Source organism: Aplysia californica, unplaced genomic scaffold (assembly GCF_000002075.1).
Source record: "Aplysia californica isolate F4 #8 unplaced genomic scaffold, AplCal3.0 scaffold00525, whole genome shotgun sequence".
Taxonomy (NCBI): Eukaryota; Metazoa; Mollusca; class Gastropoda; order Aplysiida; family Aplysiidae; genus Aplysia; species Aplysia californica.
Window position 1 is genome coordinate 252,105 of NW_004797795.1, and position 23,364 is coordinate 275,468.

The following is a 23,364-nucleotide window of genomic DNA, read 5'->3' on the forward strand; positions in this document are numbered from 1 at the left end:
TCTCTGGTGTAAAAAGTACCAAACAGACTTACGTAGATTGCTTGTTTTAGTTTAGTACTAGTACGGTAGAGGTTTTACAGCGCTCCCAACTGCTTAAGGTCATATGAGCGCCAGAAGATTAGAAGTGTTACAAGAGAGAAACAAACATAAAAAACAAGAAGGCGGAGATAAGGATAATAGATGTTTGATAGGAAAGAAAAAGCAAACCACACCAGACGTGGATTGCTTGTGACACCGACGATAAGAACATACAGCACAACACATCCCCAGAAGCAAGACAACAGTAATCAAAACTTGTCAGACACCAAAAAGTATTTGCTTATGCTGACAACTTTATTCACATTGAAAAATGAAGCTTCATCTTACTAATTTACATCTCTATCATTCAAAAACAGAGTATGCATGCAAATTTCTGGAGTCATTTCAAAGAGATCTTTATTTCCTAAAATTTAACATTTTCTGTGCGGTATTCCATTCACATCATTTCACACAGACAATTTTATGTAGGTAGGTGTTTTTACGCCCCTATTGACACAATTTAGTTCATCTCGTAGGCAGACTTCTGACCCTGTCTGTCAGGGCCAATCCAGGCTGAGTGGGAGACAAGATCCCAGCAGAAAGACCAAGACACTCGCTTAAAATTTCTCCCCACTTGGGAATCGAACTCGGGTCTCCTGTGTGCTACAGTGAAGTGCCTAATCGCAACCATCACAAATGCCAGAGTCACACAGACAAATATGACCCAAAAAAATAAGTGGGCTTTTGGGTTTAAAAAAAAACAAACAATCATTCATAACTGGTATTTATAGATCAACCTTATCAATAATCATGGAGTTGGAAACTCAACAAAGAGTAGTACATTTGTATACACAAAGCTGCCAGGAATGAGAACCTCAAATATCATAAGCCGTCCTTATCCTAGATATAACGAGAAAATGTCACATTTTCATCCCCATTCCCCCTAAACAGGATTTAATCATCCATATTTATCTTTTCACAAACAAAATGAGTAGAACAGCTAATCCACAGAAAAAAAATGTATCACATTCATAGGACAAAATTTTTGTTCCACACAAACTTGGTTAGCCTGACAAAATTCATATAACAAGGTTTTAGTAATTCAAGACCAAGACACTAAAGTCCTGTACACGTATAATTATATCTTTACATCCTTTTGATAATTTGTAAGAAATGAAAAAGAATTTAAGCCCTTTCATTTTACATGGAACTCTTTCAGACCCAACGCGATCATCAAAGTGTCATATATGGCGGGCAGTTTGTCACTGTCACTCTAGGGGTCAAACATAATATAAGTGGTAATGGACAGATAATACAAGGAACAAATACGTAGATATTTGATAGTATGGAAAAACAGGGTAGCCATCTCTCTAAACCTGTGAATTCTTGAGAACATATTGTTATAAATTAAATGTGCAAGTTCAGAGAATTTTTGTGACGGATATTACTATTAGTTAAGTTTTGAAATATTTTACTTTCATCTGAAACATCAGGAAATTATGCAGCATTAATGGAAATAAAATAAAAATAAGTACAAGCAATACAGAATTCACTCTTTACCATAAAAGAAACTGGATTTTTTTTTTTTTAACAAAAAACCTGAGTAATAGATGTAGTTTTCTTTTCCTAAAGTAGCTGTCTTTCCCCAAAAGTAAGCACCATGGAAAAACACCTGTTGAATCGTAGACCATAGCTAGTCAGCACAATTACATGGCGAGTGTGGTGAAGAGGACAAGATGTAACACTGATGAAAAGTTAAGTAGCAGAGCACCAACCAGTAACAAACCAAGAATTAAAAAAAGTACTGAGCTGATAGCCTGCTACTACACCATGTTGCCATACAAACTAATATAGTCCACGTGAAGCAACACAGCAACTTTTCTTCAATCGCTTCATAATGACTTGCTCTCACTTTATTTATTACTGTCCACCTGCAAACATGAACACACCACTTTAAATAATATTCAACAATCAAAATCAGTTGGCAAAGAAGTCAAAACAAATTTTTTAATTTATGTATTTCCCATAGGAAAAAATTAATGAACATTTGTTTTTTTAAAGGACTAAACAAATTGAAGGCTCTAATAAATTTTAATGATTTTGTGGAGAGAAAAAAAACCCCATATCTATACCTTACAGTTATACTCACAAGCCTATATTTATACCTTCAAAGTGCTACAGTAACAGAGTAAGTCAGACTTAAAAGTAAAAGCCAAAATCAAACTGACCTACCATACCATTATCACCAAATAAAAAAATGATGTACACATGCCGACAAATATCCAAGTCATTAAAAAGAAATCCATCCACAATCCATTATAGAAAAAAAATATTTAATGCAAGGGGTAAATGATAAAAATAACCATTCTTGCATATATATGCACTCATACAGTTTTACAGCCACAACTTGCCTCCTTCACAAAAGATTCTCTGCCCTATAATTGTTCTCTTTATTCATTACTCACCCTATTCATTGACTACCGGGTATTACATAATTTGTGAAGAAAATATATAACAAGCATCCCTCCTCCCCCAGTAATTTCTAAACATGGATGAGCCTTATGTTGTTCCAACACATCAATCACAGTATTTTCATAGGATGTCAAATTTTATCATATAAACAAGTAACAAAAAGAATGAAAAAAAATGAACATAATTTGGGCTCAGATGAATAACTCAGTCTTGAATCATAAAGCCTCTACAAAAATAAACATACTATTACATTCCAGACTATTAGGAGACCAGGAGATTATTTAGAAAACATTGAAATCACTCTCTTTTCACTTAATTCCTTTCTAAATACATAGACTCCTATTCATATTGTCATCCTTGAAAAAAAAAAATGCAAATTCCGACAAAGAATCAAAGATGCAGTATGACATGAAAAATGAAGAAAATCATGAAAATTCCTTTACACTATTTACAGAAAAATATGCTATGTACATCAATGAAAAACTACCGGTAAGCTCTTTAAGACAATATCACTAGAGTCATTTAATGAGAACAGAACAATAATGGCATTGAGAAGTGGCAAGGAGTGTGAGATTACAACAACTAACATACATATCATTCTTTGTTTGACTAAAACCACACTTTAATTTGTTCACAGTGGAGCCTGGAACTGACCACTATTCCTGATGTACTTGATTTTAACAAGGGGCATAACCTTTAAATATTGCTGCAAATTCAAAAAACATGTCAATTAAGCACTGAAAAGTTCAAAGCTCATTTCAGTATAGGCTGGCCAGCAAGTTCAAACAACAGAGCAGCCAAGCCCTCCATTCTGCCCCTGCTAGATTACTGATATAGAAAAGATACCCAGAGCTGAATTGGGACTTTCATCAGGAGTTGTTTTTTCTGAATGTGCTCTTATATTACACTTATACGATTCTTCTGAACAAAGAGAATAGCATCTAAACAACAAGTTAGTCATCCTCCATTCCCCAGGCCCACCAATCAACCAAAATCAGAAACAGGAAGTAACTCTCCACCAACCTATCAAACTCAAACCAGACAGCTTGACCTGAAAGAGTTCTGGCAATCTGAGTTCAACTGCATATGTGCATAAATGAGGGATGACGTAAAAGGAGTGGGTCTGAATCAGGACTACAAATGGGAAAGACAGAACCAAAGAATTCAAGAGAAGGACATCAGCTTATTGATAGGCAGAGCACAGCCAAAGCAAAACAAACAAAATAGCAGTGAAAGAAAAAAAATGACTTACCAGATACAACCCCCCCCCCCCATAACATCCTCATTCCCCAATCTCCCAAAAGAAGTCATACATGATTTTTTATTTTAAAACACACAAAGCGCATATTATGAGCAACACTAAAAACTATCACCCATGTACAAAGGCACCAAATCTGATTTAAATGAATGGTCCAAACTGATAAAATATGACAAGAAACCTGTCAAGTTCAAAAGCTTTGTTTGTTCGGTAAAATAACATGGAAAGGAACAAAGCTTTTTTTAAACTGTCAAGTCAATTCAGAATATTACATCCAGCTGATTTTGAAGAGGTATAATGACTCTTCATCGTCCTCCCTTCAGTCAAGCTTTCAGAAGTACAAGACACCGTTCACACTAATCATACAAAAGTTGAAGCTATACTACTCATACAAAAATTAAAGTTGGTAACCAAGAAGATTTTATCTCATTCTAAAAATAAGAAATAGAGCCCAGCAGTTTGTACAGATGGCATACTGTTATACATCAGCGCGAATAATACACAACTTTTAACCTAAAAATCAGGGCTTCAAAGCACAATGCGCCTTAATCATGAAACAAATAGACAATCAAAAAACACAGCAGAGGCAGACTAAGGGAACAAACTTCACGAGTAAGGGAACGAGTAAATTATGACTTGTTGTATGACAGGGATGATGCTGTAGAAATTAGTGATGATGAGATCCGAGACCTTTTCAATTTAAAATGAAATGACAATGTGGAGCATTGATAATTTTAAGTTTTTCAACAAAAATGTTTAAGTTTAAGCGTTACTCACAAAGAAATCTTTGCCATGAAAAATTTGGCGCATCTTTATCCAATGCAATGATCTATACCAACTATACCAAAAATTTGGCTCCCTTGTCTACCTGTGTCTCATGTGTGCGTGCATCCTATAGACGATGATACACAGATTGTGAAAACAGTTTGAAAAACAGGAGCAGTGAGACTGCAAGCCAGAAAGATTTCCATACAAAACGTAAACATGATGTGAACAGCATAAAGAAATTGAAAATCACTAAAAAAGAATGGTGTTCACGAAACCTTTACAACTAGATTTTTTTAAACCTCTCACAAACTGTCTTGAATAGATGTTCCTAAAGCAACAACAATCACTTCAGAGAATGTGACTTTTTACATTTCACTGTCAGGAGAACATAAAAACTGATTGACACATCGACAAAATTCCCATTCTAAAAGAATAATGAAGCATCTCCTGTATCCAGCTCTTTAGGCAATTAATGTGTTCAAAATTGAATTTTTAAAAAGACCAACAAAAAAACAGGCAAAATAAATTAAATTGCAACTCGACCTGTCTGATCTCATCTGTAACAGTACAGCAGCTGTGACTTCCATTCTGTACCTGCTAACAAAACCTCAACATCTCCATGGAGGCAGAGATCAATCAGTGCTCCAACTATAGAGCTCACTGACTTGAGTATAATAAGTAGTAAAATAAAAATTGTCTGGGTTTAGCACAACCCCTCTTTCGGCACTGTAAGAGACCTCCTAATTCAACATCCGTCACCGGTAGGACCAAGGGAAGAAGACGGAGCACCTAGAAATCTCCCATAACGATCCAGTTTCAACAATACCCCTTAGATTGTTCAAAACCAGAGTCATCTGTGCCATTGGCCTGTATAATACCAATTCAGTAAGAAAAAACCACCTAGGTATAAATGTTGCTAGAGTACTAATATTGGCAGATTACTTCGCAGATGAGCCTTTGCAAATTTTTATTCTATTTAATTAAGTGTACTGCCACAAAACATTCTAGTTCCAGGTCAGCAGGGATTCAAGGCATTAAAGAAACATCGAAGCATAAGAGCCACTTGAAAAATATCCACAGTTCAGTCAGTACCAAAAGTAGTCACAAAAACAAAATCAAAGTTCAAAAAAATAAAACATCACACTGATGGATGGAAATACAGTCAAATTAATTCATTTTCTCTCTGACATCTGACATCCGTTTATGACAATAATTTGGTGAATATTTACCACATAAATTAACATACCAGCTGTGCAGAAAGCCACCTGATTGCTAACACCTACATAATTGTTGCTATCGTCAGTTATGTCAATAGGTCATGTATACTATATAGTCTCCAGAATGAACAAAACGGAATATTTACAGCCTTTTCAGGTTTTTACTTCACTCATCTGAGAGAATACAGATGCATACCAATATGATCATTTTAGTACCTTTAATTTCATCTAAGAAGCCATTTCAATACTGAATACCTGTCATTAAAAAGAGGGAACATGGGACGACCAAAACAGCAAAATTGCTTGAGCTTAAGATCAGCACATCAACAAATTAACAATAATCTGGAGCTGGGAAAAGCAAAGCAACAGACGGTCATAGTAGATGGACAAGAAACATACAGGACCTATCCCTAACCACCAACCAGAAGAAATATTTTGTCCAGTAGAACTGTACAACAATTTCAGCACAACAATGACCATCATCCACATACTACAGGGAACTGGTTGCCATGCATAGAAATAGCATGGAAAAATAAAATAAGAAGATCAAACTAGAGCATCCACCAACCACCCATCAAAAACAAAACGCAGAAAAGGGTGACAATAACACTAACGACTGCATAGGGTTGACAAAGGGTAAGAGATAGGTATAAAAGGCTTGGAGGTTATTTGTACCAATCATGGTCATTAAAAAGATGTCGCACCTTAGATCATCTCTGTGGGCATGCTCTGTAATGTAAAGAAAGACTATGTGACAACCGAGATTAAGGGCCGTAAAAAAAAAAAATTTTACCATACAGTCATTTTAAAGTTGTAAAATTGCCCTTCATGTTATCACTTTTTTGTGTCCTCATCAATGCATTTAACAATTTGTAAAAACCTATTCGCCGACCTACGGTGTCTGGAAGAGCAAAATAGCTCTATAAATCAGTTGCAAGCCTCTGTCAACAGCTAGATCACTTGCAGTAGGACAGAACGGAATGAAGTCCTTCCTGAAGCAACAATCGAACAACCAAAATCTAAGAATACCTAAGAAAAAGAAAAAAAAAAACCCAGCTGACAGTATGGCAATCCTTTTATCATAACAATTGAGATACCAAGCTTTAAAACAAATAAGTTTCTTTTATGGTGCAGCAGGTCATTTAACCTGTTCATATTTTAGACGGAGAGAAAAAAATCAGACCATTATTGCCAGGAAAATAGAACAATTACAACACAAAGGAACAGGGAGGCCAATGTAGGCTATATAGTTGGGAAAAACTATACGGAAGTGTGAGAAGAGAAATCCAGAATTCACTAGCCCCAATGATTTCTAGCAAATTTATGGAATGTTTATGTTTGTCCTTGTTGTTAATAGTACAGAAAGCTTTGCATAGAAACTGGATGATAAAAGAACAAGCTGGTGCAATGAATGTTCTAAAGTTGACAAACCAAAAGTGCGATAAGGAAAATGCAAACTCCATCTTAATACTGGCTCATAATTTCGATATTCTAAAGTATTAGTAAAAGATTGCATTTAAATAGCACACATTCCTGCATGAAAAAATATACCATGCATTCTATTATTTATGTACCTCTTCATATTCACTCTTATGGAAATTGGGGAGGAAAAAAACTTGAAATACAGCGAACCTAGCGTCCAACAAATTGATTTAACTTCACAAGAGTCCAAGATTTCAGAGAAAGCAAAGTTCGACTAACTTGAGCATTTAACATCAATGATTCTACACAAAAATTTGTCTTTGTTCATCAGATAGCAATCTTCTGTTCACAGCAGATACTGTTCTTGTTCTCTGGCCCCCTTGCCACTTCCCCAAACAAACATCGGTTCAATTTTTAAAAGAATCATCTTTTCCTCAATCCTACTGTGAATATATTGAACTAGCCCTAACTTAGAAATAGAGGACCAGATAGACTGTATGAAAGTAAAAGGCTGGCATTCATTCAACAGGCACAGGTTTCTATTCAGAGGTTTCTCTAGAACAATTTATTGGTAGCTCCTGACCTCGGCCAGTCATCTAAAACAATTGTACAACTGTTGTGCCAAAATAAATCAGAGAGGGAGGGGTCACATGAGCATTGCCCCTCCACTCCCTACCCCCTTCAGACTTTCATCAGCCCTCTCTCTGTTGTTATATGACTTGGCATGGTCTAGGTTACCTATATGAGTGGACCTACATTTTGAGCTCAATGTGCAAAGTCGAAAAGTGCTTTGGAGAAAACGGTGCACACAGATGGATGTGCTTGTGGAACAATCTAGCACATGTATTGAGAGTAAAAGCATTCTTATTTTCCATTCTCTTCATTCTACATAATTCAAGGAAAAGATTCCCCGCGGGTGGCATCCTCCTTCCATAATGTACACCAATAGGGTCAGTCTAGATGGCCAGATATTTACATGTAGCTCTCCACCTATGAGCAATATTTTCATCACTAGCAGTTTTTTATGCTGGGCAAACTTACAAGCCTCACTCTCTACTCTGCCATGTAAGTGACTCGCGTCTTTGAATCTATGCCCACAATCACCCAGCCTGATCTGGCAGTGAGTGTGTTTCAAATGCCTCCAGTGGCAACTGATAAAGAATCTGATGTGCTCACTAAAAAAAAATTAAAATGACCAAGCATCTCTCATAGATCACCGTTAGGTATGAAATGCAATGCAATGAGCTATGAGTAGGCGAATTGTCTGGAGGTTAGACTTGAGTAGTTTGTTTGTAACATTAAAAAAGCATGTTATGTATCAGATACGGTTACTTATACTTGTAGGGCAATCTAATTCTTTGGGTCCAAAGTTGCCCATTCAAGGGATACAGGATACTTTATTCATTTTAGTAGACGCGGGAAAACTTTAAAATTTCTTTTCGCCTTTTCAGAGTCTTAAGCTTCCTCTTGAGCTTGATGGACATTTAATTAAGGTTTACGGTGTTAGTACAATATACATGATCAACGCTATAGGGTGTTTACTCAAGGTGGGTAACAGCATAGTCTTCACTTTTGCATATCTTTTTTTTAAAAAAACAATCTCAAACACTTGCACAAGAATCAATTGTTTTCACCAAATGCAACATAGGTATTGCTTCTGCCTTAACATTCCGAACATACATTTCCCTCTTTACATTTAAAAAGTCAAAAACATGGTTGCCTTAAACTGTACAATTCTGTTCACTTTTGACATTTCCAGGATATTTAGTCTTACACAAAATATTTCAGTCTCATAAGTATTCAGTAAAATCTGAAAGATGTAAATTGTATTAAAGGACTTAGATGTACTAAAACAGAAGCAGTGATCACCACATCAAGAAGTACTCTGGTGATATTATCACAAAAACAAAACAAAATCCATGAAACAGAATTCGGAAATATATATTTTCTAGGTAATTGTTTTAACTGGTATTTTTTAAACCTCACAGTAACTCATGCACGTCCAAGAACACCACAACTTGATATGGATGACGATGAATCAGCAATATCCAGAGCTTCCCAATGAAATGTGATATCCCTAATTTTAAATGATAAACGAACCTCAGCTATTGGTAGCTTTTGTTTTTTTCTTTTTTGTTGGAGGTGACGTCACAACAGTTTCTTCCTCATAACTCTCGTAGTCTTCATCCCCATGGTGGTCATTCAGGAAACTGGAGGATCCATGACCTGATTTGCCACCCTGAGACTTTTGCAGAGCTTTAACTGAAAATGTATTTAGAGGAAAGAACATTAGTTTGTTTGAGTGTCGTTTAAACATAGAAGCCAGACCTGCCACTCTATGAAATCGACAAATCAGGACCTCAGAGAGAAATAATCAGGATCTGGTGAAAAAAATCAGGATCACTGGCAAATCAGTCATCATTAGGGGCATTGTGTGTGTGTATATGTGTGTGTGTGTGTGTGTGTGTGTGTGTATGTGTGTGTTGTCCCCCGGTTCCCTTTAGCGAGGCATTTCTGTCTGCACCTATTCATTTCTATTTTCCATTCACAGCATAGGTCTATACGTCGTGTATTAGGAAAAAAAACTGGTGGGCGGCGACGGGCAAGATAATCAAATGTCAAAACCATGCCTGAGTTCAGCATTCATAGACACAAAACATATTGCAGGAATAACTTTATATTTGGGTCTCAAAGAAGGAGAAAAACTCAAAGAGAACGCATACTCATCAAGTCAGAGTTGGAAAGACTGGGGAAGCACAGGTTGCAGTGATGCTGAAGTTCTCGGTGTCCTGAAGATAAGTAAGTTATCACTGACACAATAATCTACTTGATTTCATACTATACATAACAAGGTACGACTCCAATCGCGTATACACTCAAGGCATTCCCCATCGAACCATCTTGCACATATCTCAACTCCATCAAAATCTAAAATTAGGTTCCAAGTTTGTTTGTTTCTTAATTAATTGTGTTCCTTCGTCCTGAATAAGTACATAATATATCACGTCAAGCACTTCAAATTCAAGAGTCTAATTGTACAAGTTGACAATCAATGGAAATAGATCAATAATAAAACCTACAAATTCTAAATTTTCATTTTTTCAACCATCATCATCATTGCCTTTCTCACCCTGCACCAGGGTAAAGGCCATGGACAAACATCTTCCACTTTTCTCTATCCTGGGCTAGCCTCTTGATGTTATTCCATGTCTTCCCACTTTTCTGTAAATCCATTTCCGTGATTCTTCTCCAGGTCCCACTCGGTCTTCCCCTTGATCTCTTACCCTGTGGGTTCCAATCCAAAACTTTCTTTGTTATGCAGCTGCCTGACTTCCTGAGAGTATGTCCAATCCATCTCCACTGCCTTCTTCCTACCTTATCTCTGACTGGGATCTGTCTTGTTTTCCTTAACACTTCCACATTGGTGACCCTGTCTGTCCATCTGATCCTCAGTAACTTTCTTAGACACCTGTTCAAGAAAACCTGGATCCTCTTTATGCAAGTCTGTGAGGCGTTCCATGTCTGACATCCATACAACAAGACCTACATCACATCTGAATTTAAAATCCTCAACTTTGTTCGAAGTGAGATATCTCTGGTCTTCCAAATTCTATCCAAAGATATGAAAGCAGCCTGTGCTTTTCCAATGCGAGACTTTATGTCAGCACCAGTTCCTCCCTCTCTGTCAATTCTACTCCCAAGATAGCAGAAGGATTCAACATTTTCTAGTGCCTTTCATTCTATTGTGACCTGCTCCTTTCGCTGTGCATCTGTCCTTAGGACCTTTGACTTTCCAGGGAAGATCCTCAATCGAACAGACTCCATTTTTTCAACCAACCCAAAGTAAAAAATGGCAACACCGTAATGAGAACCCATTGTCTCACAGTACATTCTTTTAAGTTTCTTCTGCCAAAAAAAAAAAGAAACATTTATGAGACAGACAGGAACACCAAGGACTTTTATCACAGAAAGAAGCAACAAAACAGCTGTGGAACACAATCTGCAACTTCAAGAGCAATAAAAGCAACAGTAACAGTCAAAGACGCTATCAATCAAAAGTTCAATTTGGAGTGGCAAAGAGACATTTCAAACTTTATTCCCGAAATGCATGATTGGACTTTCAATTTGTCACTCCATAATAATTTCCCACCTGTTAAGTTGTAGTCACTCAACTTATCCCCCACCCCAAATGAAAAGGGTAACTTTGAAAGGAAAGCAAATGTAATAAAAACTCCTAAAGGACTCACTCTGTGCGTGTAACTCATCATTCTGCTGCTTCAAAATCTGAATGTGCTTGTCACTTTGTGTAGTCTTGTCTCTCATACGGATGATGTACTCTGCTGCTTGCCGTAAAATCTGGGCCCTAGATGTCTGGAGCAAAAAAGAAAACATAAAAGTTTTTTTAGATTTCTTCAGTTAATCATTATTGTGCATCGCATTCAGATTTTCAACTAATCAACTACCTAGCCCTTGACCGACAATTACACCTCTTCTAAGCATCTAATGATACAGGAGGAAGGGTAAAGTAAAGTAAAGTAAATTATTGTGCTTCAAGAATTTTAGCACCTTCACGTTCTGAGAATCATTCTTAAAAACTCAGTGAGGTACCTTTTCGCTTCCTATTGGCAAAAGATGACACTTATGTGCATAACAGACATAAGGAAGAGGAAGTAAAGGCACAACATGAAGAAAAAAAAAAAATTCACATTTTTTAAAGTAAGTCTCAAAGTAATCACATTACATTTCACTTTTTATACGTAGACATAAGACTGATTTACATACAAAATCAAGCATTTCTCTTGACCTCAAAAGATATGCTATAAAACCAGTAAAATGCCAATTAAAAGATTTACAGTAAAAGATGCCAATAGCCACTTATCGCAAATCTTTGATTTCCATGACATACTTATACTATACCACATGATATAAACACATATTTTTTTCATTTAATTAAAAAATTCAGCTTTTCCATTCTCTGCACCCAATTTCCATTAAAATATTAAATAAATAGCTATTGCTTTATAACATATGTAATGATTATATGAAGTAGGCAGACATGATATATATTGTACACAATGTGTCCTCACCTTGCTGGAAGAATTCGTCTGAAAAAATAGAAAAGGTACAAGTTCAGAATTTTTTGCTTAATTATTGACAATATAATATTTTCCTTGGAGAAGAAAACTGTGAACAAAGTAATGATAGACAATAATATGACAATACAACACAATATGACAATATATATATATATATAAGCTTCTCAAGAATTTACTACGATATGCTTTTCTTCCTAACAGATTTATCACATAGTCTTACATTTTTCAACTCATACTGTGACATAAAGCATGTGCTCATCCCTTACACACTTAGATCTATAACACTATAATTTCATCTAATATAAGTATATTCCGAAAGGTTCAATGCTAATTTTACACCTAACCATAGGTAATCAATGAAAGATCGGAACAGGCTCACATAATTCTGCTCAACTCAAAATGACATCTGAAAACAAGACATGGTAGAATCTTCAGTGCTGACCATCAGTCTTGAGGGGTGGGAGGTTTTTTTTATAATTGGTGTAGGGCCTGCTCTTCTTTGCCCCTTCCAGTAGAAATTACATAAAAATAATATTGCAAAACAATGGAATTTGACTGATATTGATGTTTACACCTATCAAAATGCACATGCATCATTATACAAAGCCCTTTCAAAGCATGTAGAAACGGCATGAGTAAGCATGTCAAAGTTGCATGTCAGAAATAGCGATTCCAAATATCTTGAGGGTCAAAGCAAAAGAGAATTGAGTGAAATCCATTGATATACCCAAACTCTCAGAAATTAGACTAAAACTGACACTGTAGCATGCCACTTAAGATTATTTTATACGATAAAATTAAAGATCTATTGAATCCAGATGGAACAGGAATTATCCATTTTAATTTTCAAGAAGGACAGTTTTGATGATTTCTTTTTGATTTTTTAAAAAATCCATTACCAACTCACCGCAGGCCATAGTTTGCCAATGCTTGACGTAGTACATGCATGCACGGGAACTTTACTTTACCCACCCAGGTACTGTACTATTTACGGTTTAGAGAAACGTACCCACAGAACAATTTACTTAAGAATACTTGGTCAAATGGGTTTTTTCCTAATAAAAAACCCTAAAAAGGCTTCTCATCAAAGGTATACAACCAACAATAAGTAATATATTATACATATATGTATGTACATTTGCCTTGCTGTCATCTTGAGGGACACAATCTCGGAGGCTGTGAAAGCTGTCTTTGATATGATCTCGACGCTTCCGTTCTAGAGCATTGTGATGTGCTCTTTTGTCATCCTGAAAAATGTAAGGAATTTTCTGTCAGAAAAATGCAACAGTGAAGATTGAAGAAAATAGTTAATCAGGACAAAAATAAACCCACTTTCACACCTGCTTTATCATTGCATGCTTTGGTAACAAAGCTATACACAGTTAGCACAAAGCCTATGTCTCCTTAAACGCGATGCAACGTTAAGTCGCGCGCGACAGTCACTAGTGATGAGTCACGAGAGTGTGTATCCTTATGCGCGACCACATCGCCCCAAAATTTTCATTCTGCGACAAAAGCAACAAAACTGTCTCCTCATGAACAACGCGACATTTAGCCACGTGCAACTGGGTAAGCAGTCACATGACTATCAATTCACAGAAGAGAGACAGTGGCAGATTTTAATGTCAAGATTGACAAGGAAGTACAAAGTCCGTTAGATGGGTGTACTACGAGCCGCTGACATTTTTTATTTCGTACATGGCCAATCCTGTGTAAGTTCTCCTCCTCCTCCTCCTCTTCCTCCTCCTTCTCCTCCTGCTGTCCGTAAAAAAAAATATAAAAAAAAGGTTAGATTCACAAAACTTGCATTGGATTGAATTAAAGATGAACATCCTTCAAACACACACACATACCCACACACACCACATCACACACGGTGTGTCGACTGTCACTCCTTCGTTAGGTATTTTGATCAATGGTGATGATCTAAACCTGTCACACCCCCCGGTCTGTTGCACGCGACAAGACCCTCGATCGATACACGTACCGTTCGCAGGCCACTGGCATGTGCAACATGATGTCCCATCGGGAGTAAGGAGATGGCTTCTAAATAATCTTAAGTGACAGATTTTAGAGCGGCAAGGACCACACGTGACGCGATGTCGCATATAGGGAGACAAACTCTAAGAGTGTCAAGTGACTCAAGTTTTTTTACATTTATCCCAGGTGGGATTACCCACCTAAGATCCTATTATTATCTCAAAGGTATTAAGCCTTGTCCCTGATCTACTGAAACTATGGGATCCAGGCATCTAGCTCCAGCTGAAAAACTTAATTTTCACCTCCTCTTGCTAAGGAGTGTTATGCATGCAAATAGGTAAAAGTGGTATGTGAAGAAGCAAATTCAAATTATAATATATATGTGCCCTTTTCTGGCCGAGAAAGTGAGGAACAAAACAATGATGTCCAATGAAAAGTGATAAATAAAAACAAAAAATTTACACTACAGGTCACAAAGGACTCAAAAGATAAAGCCAAAATTTCAAATAACAAGAAGGCTCTTTGAAATTCCTCTACAAACATAAACTCTCATTTACAGTAACCTTGCTCAGAAAACAAATTTAAATCAATATGAAAGAATGAGGAAAGAGAAACAAAGTAAAGTGAAGTAAGCACTAGCAATTAAAGAGAAAAAGGGAGACAAGAACAGAAGTAGTCAGGCTTTTGTGATTCCAACTGTTCCCCTGAGGGTAACACTAGACCAGAAGAATACAGGAATGACCTTTGAAAAAGCCTTAACCACAGCCACAATAGGATAACAAAAGACTACTTGTCAATTTAACATAGCCAACCTACCGAGCTGAATGTCTGGTTACATTCTTCATCATCCTGCAAATACAGAAAAAGTAATTTTGTTCATCATTCTTTCAAAAGAAACCCGAACGTTAGCTATAAAAAAACAATTAAAAGAAGGTGCCAGTCTACTTGAGTCTACTGCAATAAGGCGCTCTACTTTAAGTTCCACGTGACTGATCATGCTGTATGGTGATCTAATCGGCTACTGAAAGTCTTGCCGGTTTGGCCAAGGTCTACTTTCAATGGGTGCATTTAGATCAAACGTGGTGGCATTTACAGTTGTAGTGTGGATGGGTGGACTGCAAAATTTTGCAGTGCCGGTAATGGTATTGACCAATAAGTCGCCACAGCAAGGGATTAGACGGGACAATGTCAGCGGCTAAGCCCTGGATGCATTTAGAACTAAGAATTTTGCAGTTAGAAGGATTACAATTAACAAGTTAGTCACAACAGTAAGTGACCGAAGGGGACGATGTCGCCATCAAGGGAACAGTCAATGACGACAGTCCAAGCCTATAAAGGCTGACTGAGGAAAAATGTATACTACAACAACCAAAAATTTCATGAGCCTTTTCAGGACAAACACTTCTAATGCAGCCAATGAGTCCCAACTCAGTATAGACTGGTAGACTGTCTAGTTTTAAACACTTGTCAGACTAGCCCCCTTGTCTCCTTTGTGAGATGGCAAAGTGCCTCAAGGCTACACATTACATGCCTCACTCCAATGACCATCCATCTAACCTAAACACTGTGTCAACGACACATGCTCGGCATTATTGTGAGCCTGTAGTCTCTGCCTACTCAGCCACTACAGCTCCCAACACCTACTTTGGGGATTTCGATTTGCTTTTATCTAAAAGCACCTCTCTCACTGCTATACCACAGATGTCTCACACCTCAGTGAAAATCAACCAAAACACTGTGCCACCGACACATGCTAGATAGTATTGTGAGTCTGAAGCCCACTCATCCTTTGGAGCCCCCCCCAAACAAAATTTATGTTTTTAGGGTTTTCGGTTCGCTTTATCGATGCAGCTTTGAACGTTTACTACAAAAACCAATGCTCACAATTTTAAACAGTGAAACTGGAAAGGACTAAATGGAACATGATGTATGTTATAATTTAGCATACTTGCACAATAATACATCTAACACATTTTATCAAGGGGGAGGGGGTGTTGTGTATTCAGAGGAGCATGCCTGAGATTTTTTTTAAATTGGGGCAATTTCAGGGAGGGGGCTCCCCTGGATAAATATTAACTTTTTCACTTTCATCCTCGCACACAAATGCACTCTTTGGGGGTCAAATGACCGTAATTTTCGCTGCAGGTCGCATATATATGCCACGGGCACTAAAAAAACTATCACAAATGAATCTTTTTCAAGAAAATTTCAAACTTAACAGCAAAACATCAAATTGCGGGGAAAAAAGTGGGGCATGCCCCTCGGTAACCCCCCCCCGATATTTTTCAAAAACCCCACATTGGCTTAAAACACAGAAATTATTACTACACAGTTTTAGGCTTAGCTTAAAATAATTCGAATAAATACAATCAAATTTATTAGGAAAACTATTCATTTGCGACTGATATGATGTCAATATATATTCATGTAAAACAGATCAGATAAGAATGAGTGAATAAGAGAAATGGTGTACTTAACTACGTCTTCCTGAGACAGGAGTGAAAGTAAATTGTGAGGCAGCTGGTAACATGCTGAAATCAAGTGCCCGTCAAAATAATGAAATCAAACAAACCATTATTATTCCACCGATTTCGGAAATTTTGTATCAAACTTTGGCTCAACACCATTTACAATATTTACATCCAATGAAAAGTACATTTCTCATTCTGTGTGGATTTAACTGGAAAACGATTACAGGCATGAAAAATGTAAAATTTTTCAGTCTTGACTCTCAAGCAATGAAAGTTACCAGACTTTAAGGGTTATTTTCTTGCTTATTTTACCTAGGAAACAAGGCAATCCCCACCTCTTTAAATTGCAAAATCTTGACTGATAAAGTGTACAGTTGTTCTTACATTTAAGGGAGTGTATACAGACCCGGTAACCGGGAACAAATTCACAAAGTATACAGACACGGTAGGGGAACTCTTTTGTGATTTCTGAAAGTTTCAGCGCCCTCTTGGCTCAGGGTAGACTTAGGTTCTTCTAGAACTATGGCCTAAGTCTCGATCTAGACAGACAGACATAAATCATTGATCTAGTTTCGAGGTTTGCCTAGATCTAGATCTAAATGAAAATTGCGGATGTCTTTTCGATGAACGATCGTTTTTCCTCCGTTTTTGGAGTTGGAGGAATCAGAATTTGAAGAAAAGAACAATGTCAATTTCAATTGAGCAGTATCTCTCTCTCTCTCTCTCTCTTTGTTTGTCTCTGTCTTTCTTTCTCCTCACCTATTTCCCACTCTATCTTTCTCTCGTTCCCTCCTGTTAACTGGGACATTTCATATTATATTTTGCTTGCACTTCCCCCCTCCCTCCCTCCCTCCCTCTCTCTCTCTCTCTCTTTTTCTTTGTTTGTCTCTGTCTTTCTTTCTCCCCACCTATTTCCCACTCTATCTTTCTCTCCTTCCCTCCTGTTAACTGGGACATTTCATATTATATTTTGCTTGCACTTCCCCCTTCTCCTCCCTCCCTCCCTCCCTCCCTCCCTCCCTCCCTCCCTCCCTCCCTCCCTCTCTCTCTCTCTCTCTCTCTCTCTCTCTCTCTCTCTCTCTCTCTCTCTCTCTCTCTCTCTCTCTCTCTCTCTCTCTCTCTCTCTCTCTCACACACACACAAACTAACGGGTCTGGGCGCTGAAACTTTCCGACATCACAAAAGAGTTCCCCTACCGGGTCTGAATATTTTGTGATTTTGTTCCCGGTTACTGGGTCTGTATACACTTCGAACATTTAAAGCCTTTGCCAAAAGGTGGGACACCCGGGTGTGACAAACGAGGTCCAAATTCAACGTAGGCTCGACCCTGTGCGAATAGAATTATTTCTTATTCGCACATCCGGTGTGAATAAGGAAGAGGCTAGCCGTACTTAATGACGGCTAGACTGGCAAAGTACGGCTAGCTGATGGCTAGACTGACCATAAAAAAAAGGGTAGCGATATTTCTACGGCATGCCGTCTGAAAATCGTAGTTGATATTTCCACGGCATGCTGTCTGAACATCGGAAGTGATACCTATACGGTATGCCGTCTTGAGTCTAAAGATCGGAATTGATATTTCGACGGCATAGGCTCTGCTTGAAGTGTATCAAAGCAAGAATTGTGTTTGTTTTTCAGGCGATGAGTCGGGTGATCATACCTACCTGATCCTATCTGCAAATGGGCACCCTACTGTTGAAAAAAAAAAACCCAGTCTTCTCTCCATTTTGCTTGCACAAAATAAATTGTGCATTTCTCTCACTCTCGTTACAATCACACAAAACATTTCATCATTGTCCATAATGCACAAAATGATAGCAAAGGATAAACATTGTTAAGCAAAGAATAAACATAGTTAACTAAACATACAGGTATCTTAAATTGTATCTATAATAATGCGTTACTTATGGAAAAGAGATTATAGGCTTAATTACAAATAGACCGGATGTTCTGATTGGCTGAATTTATGTGCCGTGGAATTATTACTTCCGATTTTTCGACGGCCTGCAGTATAAATATCCACTTCCTAAAAAAAATAGGTCTACTGAATTGTAAATATAAATTTTTAGTTTGCAGTACCTAAAGTATATTTGTATTAGAGACGAAACCAGATGCGTTAATGACAGTGCATGTATTTTAAACCTTCTGTTTTCTAATGTTAATAGGGCCTAAGATAAGTACGGCTAGACTTCTTGGCCAGCCGTACTTAAGTACGGGTAGACAGCCAGGCTAGCCGCACTTAAGGACGGCTAGATTGTCAGGCTAGCCGTACTTAATATTGATGGCTGAATTGTAAATGAAATTTTTAGTTTGCAATGCCTAAAGTATTTGTATTTCAGACAAAACCAAAAGGTGCCTTACTGACTTGCATGTATTTGAACCTGAATAATTACTAGATCTAGATCTAATGAGACCTGTGTACTTAACAGGTTTGAGTCGATAGGGCCAAACCTAGATCTAAGTACGGCTAGACTTCGGTGTGAATAATATTAATTCTTATTCGCACACCCAGTGTAAATAAAATTATGATAGTGTCAATTGCCACCGAGTGACGTGGTGGCAATTGACAAAAATTGACTTTTTTCCTTTTGCGTTGGTGGGTAGATCTAGCTTATTGTGCTCGAGTGCTCGGAGTTGTGCGTTCGCCTGTGTGTGTGTGTGTGTGTGTGTGTGTGTGTGTGTGTGCTTGAGTTTGTGTGCGTTTGTGATAGGGCTGTACCCCGGTAGCAAACCAGCTCGTGCTCGCAAGCCCCTAGTTCAAGTCACAAGCCTCAAATCACTGGGTCAAATCATCAAATCAAATCACCAGCATGATACGTTGAGTCTAACGCAAACTGTAACCTCCTTGTCTAGTCTTAACTTCAAGTCCACAGCAACTAGCAATCCGCGAAGCCACTCGTGTCAAACCCCCTCATCATCCCCACCCTGCTTGCAATCCGCGAAGCCACAGATGTTAGAGAAAGAGAGAGGGGGAGAGTGAGAGATCCCGACCACGGTGTCACTGTGCGGCATGGCGCTGTAGTTTGCTTGATTAATCGAAGGCCTGCGCAAAGCAGCGGACAGTCCGCAAGCCTCAAGTCTCAAATCCCGTCCGCAGCCACAAGCCCAACGATTCACACAGTACTAATTTGCGCTAGGCCAAGTGAATTGTCCCAGGACAAGCTCGAAACCTGATCTGCTGACCTGTGCTGTCTCGATAGCAAGCAAGCGGCATGCCGCAGTACCGCTCAATGTGTTCTAACAGCAGTACCGCTCGTTGTGTGAACTTTGAACCGTGGAGGAAGGGAGAGGCTGGGCTTGTTTTGGTGCAAACGTAGAGAGCTGAAGTTATTTTTAACTTCCCGCCGTTGATCAGCTAAGCGAGTGGACAAGTGAGAGGGAGCATGGTATTTATTGTAGTAACGGAGACCTAGGTTTCTAGTAGTGAATAAGTAGACTTACATTACCCTAGAATGGAAAACTCCAGGGGTCGTTGTGATTCGCTTTTGTATCGTATGTATGTAACCTATTTTGTAGATGTGTTACACTCACAGTGACATAATACAGAACATTTAGGAGACGGGCTAGGCCTACTTCAACCCAATGTCAGGGCCAGCGTGGGCTGAGAGGGAACAACGCCCCAGCAGAAAGACGGAGGTTCTCAGTATAAATTTCTCCCCATACGCGAATCGAACTGAGGTCTTTTGCGTGCGACGATGAAGCGCTTGGCTCGTGCACATTAAAAATAAACAGGCCTTAACATCGTAAGAATAGCCGATCCAATATTAACCCTGGAAGCGCGCACGCCCTATATAAAGGGCGTGAGCCGGGCTACCCAGGAAGCGCGCACGCCCTATATATAGGGCTGACCTACTTCGACCGGGAAGCGCGCTAGCCCTATATAAAGGGCATAGACGCTGACCCTTTTCAATGGAAAATACCAGTGTTCCTTATATGGAAAAATGACGTAGTCAATTACAGGTCAAAGTTATAAATAGTGACCAATGACTTTGCAAGTTATCTTGACCTTGTAGAGCATCTCTTGGCCGAGATATCGATTGATAAAGTGAAGCGGTCCTGCTGAGCGACTACACGCTATATCACTTGTTTTGCCGTGATTATGTATTAATTGTTGAGTCTATCGCGTTCTGGGCTTTGTATTTATTTGATCGCTAATCATTTTTGAATGGCTCATTCTATCAGCTTAAAGAAAATATATGGTTTTATATGCTTTTTATCATCTGTTCAGCCGTAAATGGTCATTTTTCAGAAGCAGGTATACATTTCGGATATCTCAGCTGATATTCTGCCCACCAAACCCCCATATTTACAACTGATCGGCTGTGGCGGCACGGCATTTTGGGCGGGTTACTTCTGGTGAAACGCTGAGCGCTTCTAGGGTTAATTTTTAAGTGCATTGAAAAGAGTTTTTTGTTTTTTGCAACCGATCTATGAAAAAAAAAACGATCTTGCACTTTTGGTGCAAGCCTCTCAACGCAAATAACCAGAGAATCTTCTGTAATATGTACTGAGCCCACAGCCACAAAGGTTTGCGGCGTCACGACACAGAACAGCAGGACTGTCCGCGAGTCACAACTCACCGGAAGTTCCCTCCGATAGCAAGCGGGAGGCAAATCAAATCACAAGCCTGCTCGCAAGCCTCTAGCGCAAGACGTCCGCTGCTTTGCAAGCCATCGATTAACCGAGCAGAATCCAGCCCTAGTTTGTGACCTTCTACTTCTAGAATTGCCTGTGTTGGTCTTATTGAAAACACGCCAAGTTGGTACCGTAGCTCTGGACTAGATGCTCGTCCAATGAAATTAGTTGAGAACAAATTGACCCATTAGACACACATTATTATGTACAATGCTAAAGATAAGTGTTATTTTCAGACTTGACACCGCTTCACTCGGTGACAATTGATACTAGATATCTACCTAAAACTAATTCTTTTATGCGCACACCCGGTGAATAATCACTTCCTTACAGTTACAGTAGTAAGATGATACCAACACCCGCTATGCCTAAAAATTGAGGAGCACCTGATTCCACCATGTCGTGACACAAATAATATTTGTAAGCAATCTATAAAATTTGCTTTGGTTTTAGTTTTAGATCTTAGATCTAGATCTAGATCTAGATCTAGGCCTAGAATCCTAGATATTAGATCTAGATCTAGATTTCTAGTAGCAATTTATGATGAGAATCATGAACGTTGAGATCATTGTCATTGAGAACTGACTGCACACAACTACAACAACAGTACTTAGTACAGTGATCTTGTAGTTCCGTTCGTCAAAGTCAAGATCCATTTGTTTACATCCAGAGAAGAAATCCAGAAGTCTTGGATGACCAAATATACTATTTCAATAGGCTACACACAAAGGAGCAGGGATGCAACCTAACTGCAAAACATCAAATTAGGATAAAATTCAGGGGGGCATATCTTTATATGGTCAGGGGGACCCCCCTACTCTTGACTTTAACTAACGAAACTACAAAATCGCCCTTAGTCTAGTGGCCTTCCTTAGCCTTACTTAGTGATAGTGTACAAGTAGGCCTACAGTCAGACAGTGATGTATCCGTTATTGTTGTGGCAATAGTATAGCATTGAAAGTTAATTTAACAGACTTTACTACAGCGAATCCAAACCCAAAATAGAGTCACGAACATTAGATCTAGATCTAGATTTAGATCTAGAATCTAGATCTATATTGATCATAGTATTAACAGAGTGTTGTGACTGTGAGTGTAAATCATAAGAATCCGACCACCTCATACTGACAGTGTGTGCCAGCGACCTGACCGACTTCAGTAACAAAAAAGAGTCGGTATCTGGGCCTAGAATTGTCGTAATGAGAATAAGAATCAAGATGAAAACTTACAGCATCACTTTCGATGTCTATTTCTCTATCTTCGTCACTCATGGTGTAATAATGTTCGTCAATCCGTCCGGAGTACCTTGAACAAAATTTTGCACTCGTCAGCCACAAACTCAGCAAGTCCTTTCCTCACTGTATCTCTCTCTCTTTAACGGAGATCTGACATGTGTGTCGTTCACGATTCACGTGGTTTCGCATAATGTTTATAAACATTGAAAATTCTAAGGATATTATTTGTTCCAAAAAGCTTAATGCATTTTATTATGATACTTTGAGTTTTACAAGACCATTAAATACAAAAAATAGTAAATTATGACTATGATTTATAATGACAGCACAAAGAGGTTAAGACGGCACAAAGAGGTTATAAATAAAACTACAGATCTCAGCCCATGACGTCACCCACGTAGATCTAGATCTAAAGCAGCGAGCCCGCCAACGTGATTAGAATTAGAAACAGCACTGTCGACTAGGCCTGGGCTGGACTTGGACTTGAGACTTGAAATTCTCGTGCCCACCAAGTACATTGTACATGTAGTGTTTGAGTCCAAGTATTTAGATCTGAGCAAGTCCAAGTCTTGACTAAGCAAAATATCCAAAACGTCACGCTGTGCGTCCCTCGCAGCGCCTAGATCTAGATCTAGATCTATAGGACTAGTGCATGCAGTCAAAAATTCGTGGCGCGTCTTATTGTCAAAATTAATGTCTCCTCATCTATCGAACATAGGTTCTCCAATTTTTGCACAATGACTTGTATCAATTTGCCGTTTAATAACAGATCAATTTTGTAAACACCTGCGA

At 38.4% G+C, this 23,364-nt stretch overlaps 1 protein-coding gene across 2 annotated transcripts; it reads right to left on the minus strand.

Moving 5' to 3' along the window:
* Positions 1-311: 311 nt before the first annotated feature.
* LOC101857974 (protein max) lies at positions 312-22,716 on the minus strand. 2 transcript variants are annotated; one of them, XM_035971873.1, is made up of 7 exons: positions 22,567-22,715; positions 15,048-15,080; positions 13,388-13,498; positions 12,243-12,260; positions 11,403-11,526; positions 9,256-9,417; positions 312-6,462 (listed from the first exon to the last, which is right to left on the minus strand). In XM_035971873.1, exons 1-6 carry the CDS (start codon positions 22,606-22,608, stop codon positions 9,257-9,259), a joined length of 489 nt encoding a protein of 162 aa, XP_035827766.1. In that variant the 5' UTR covers positions 22,609-22,715; the 3' UTR covers positions 312-6,462; position 9,256. The 2 variants fall into 2 exon arrangements, with proteins under 2 accessions (XP_035827766.1, XP_005106364.1); XM_005106307.3 differs by having other exon boundaries at positions 312-9,417; positions 22,567-22,716.
* Positions 22,717-23,364: the final 648 nt, after the last annotated feature.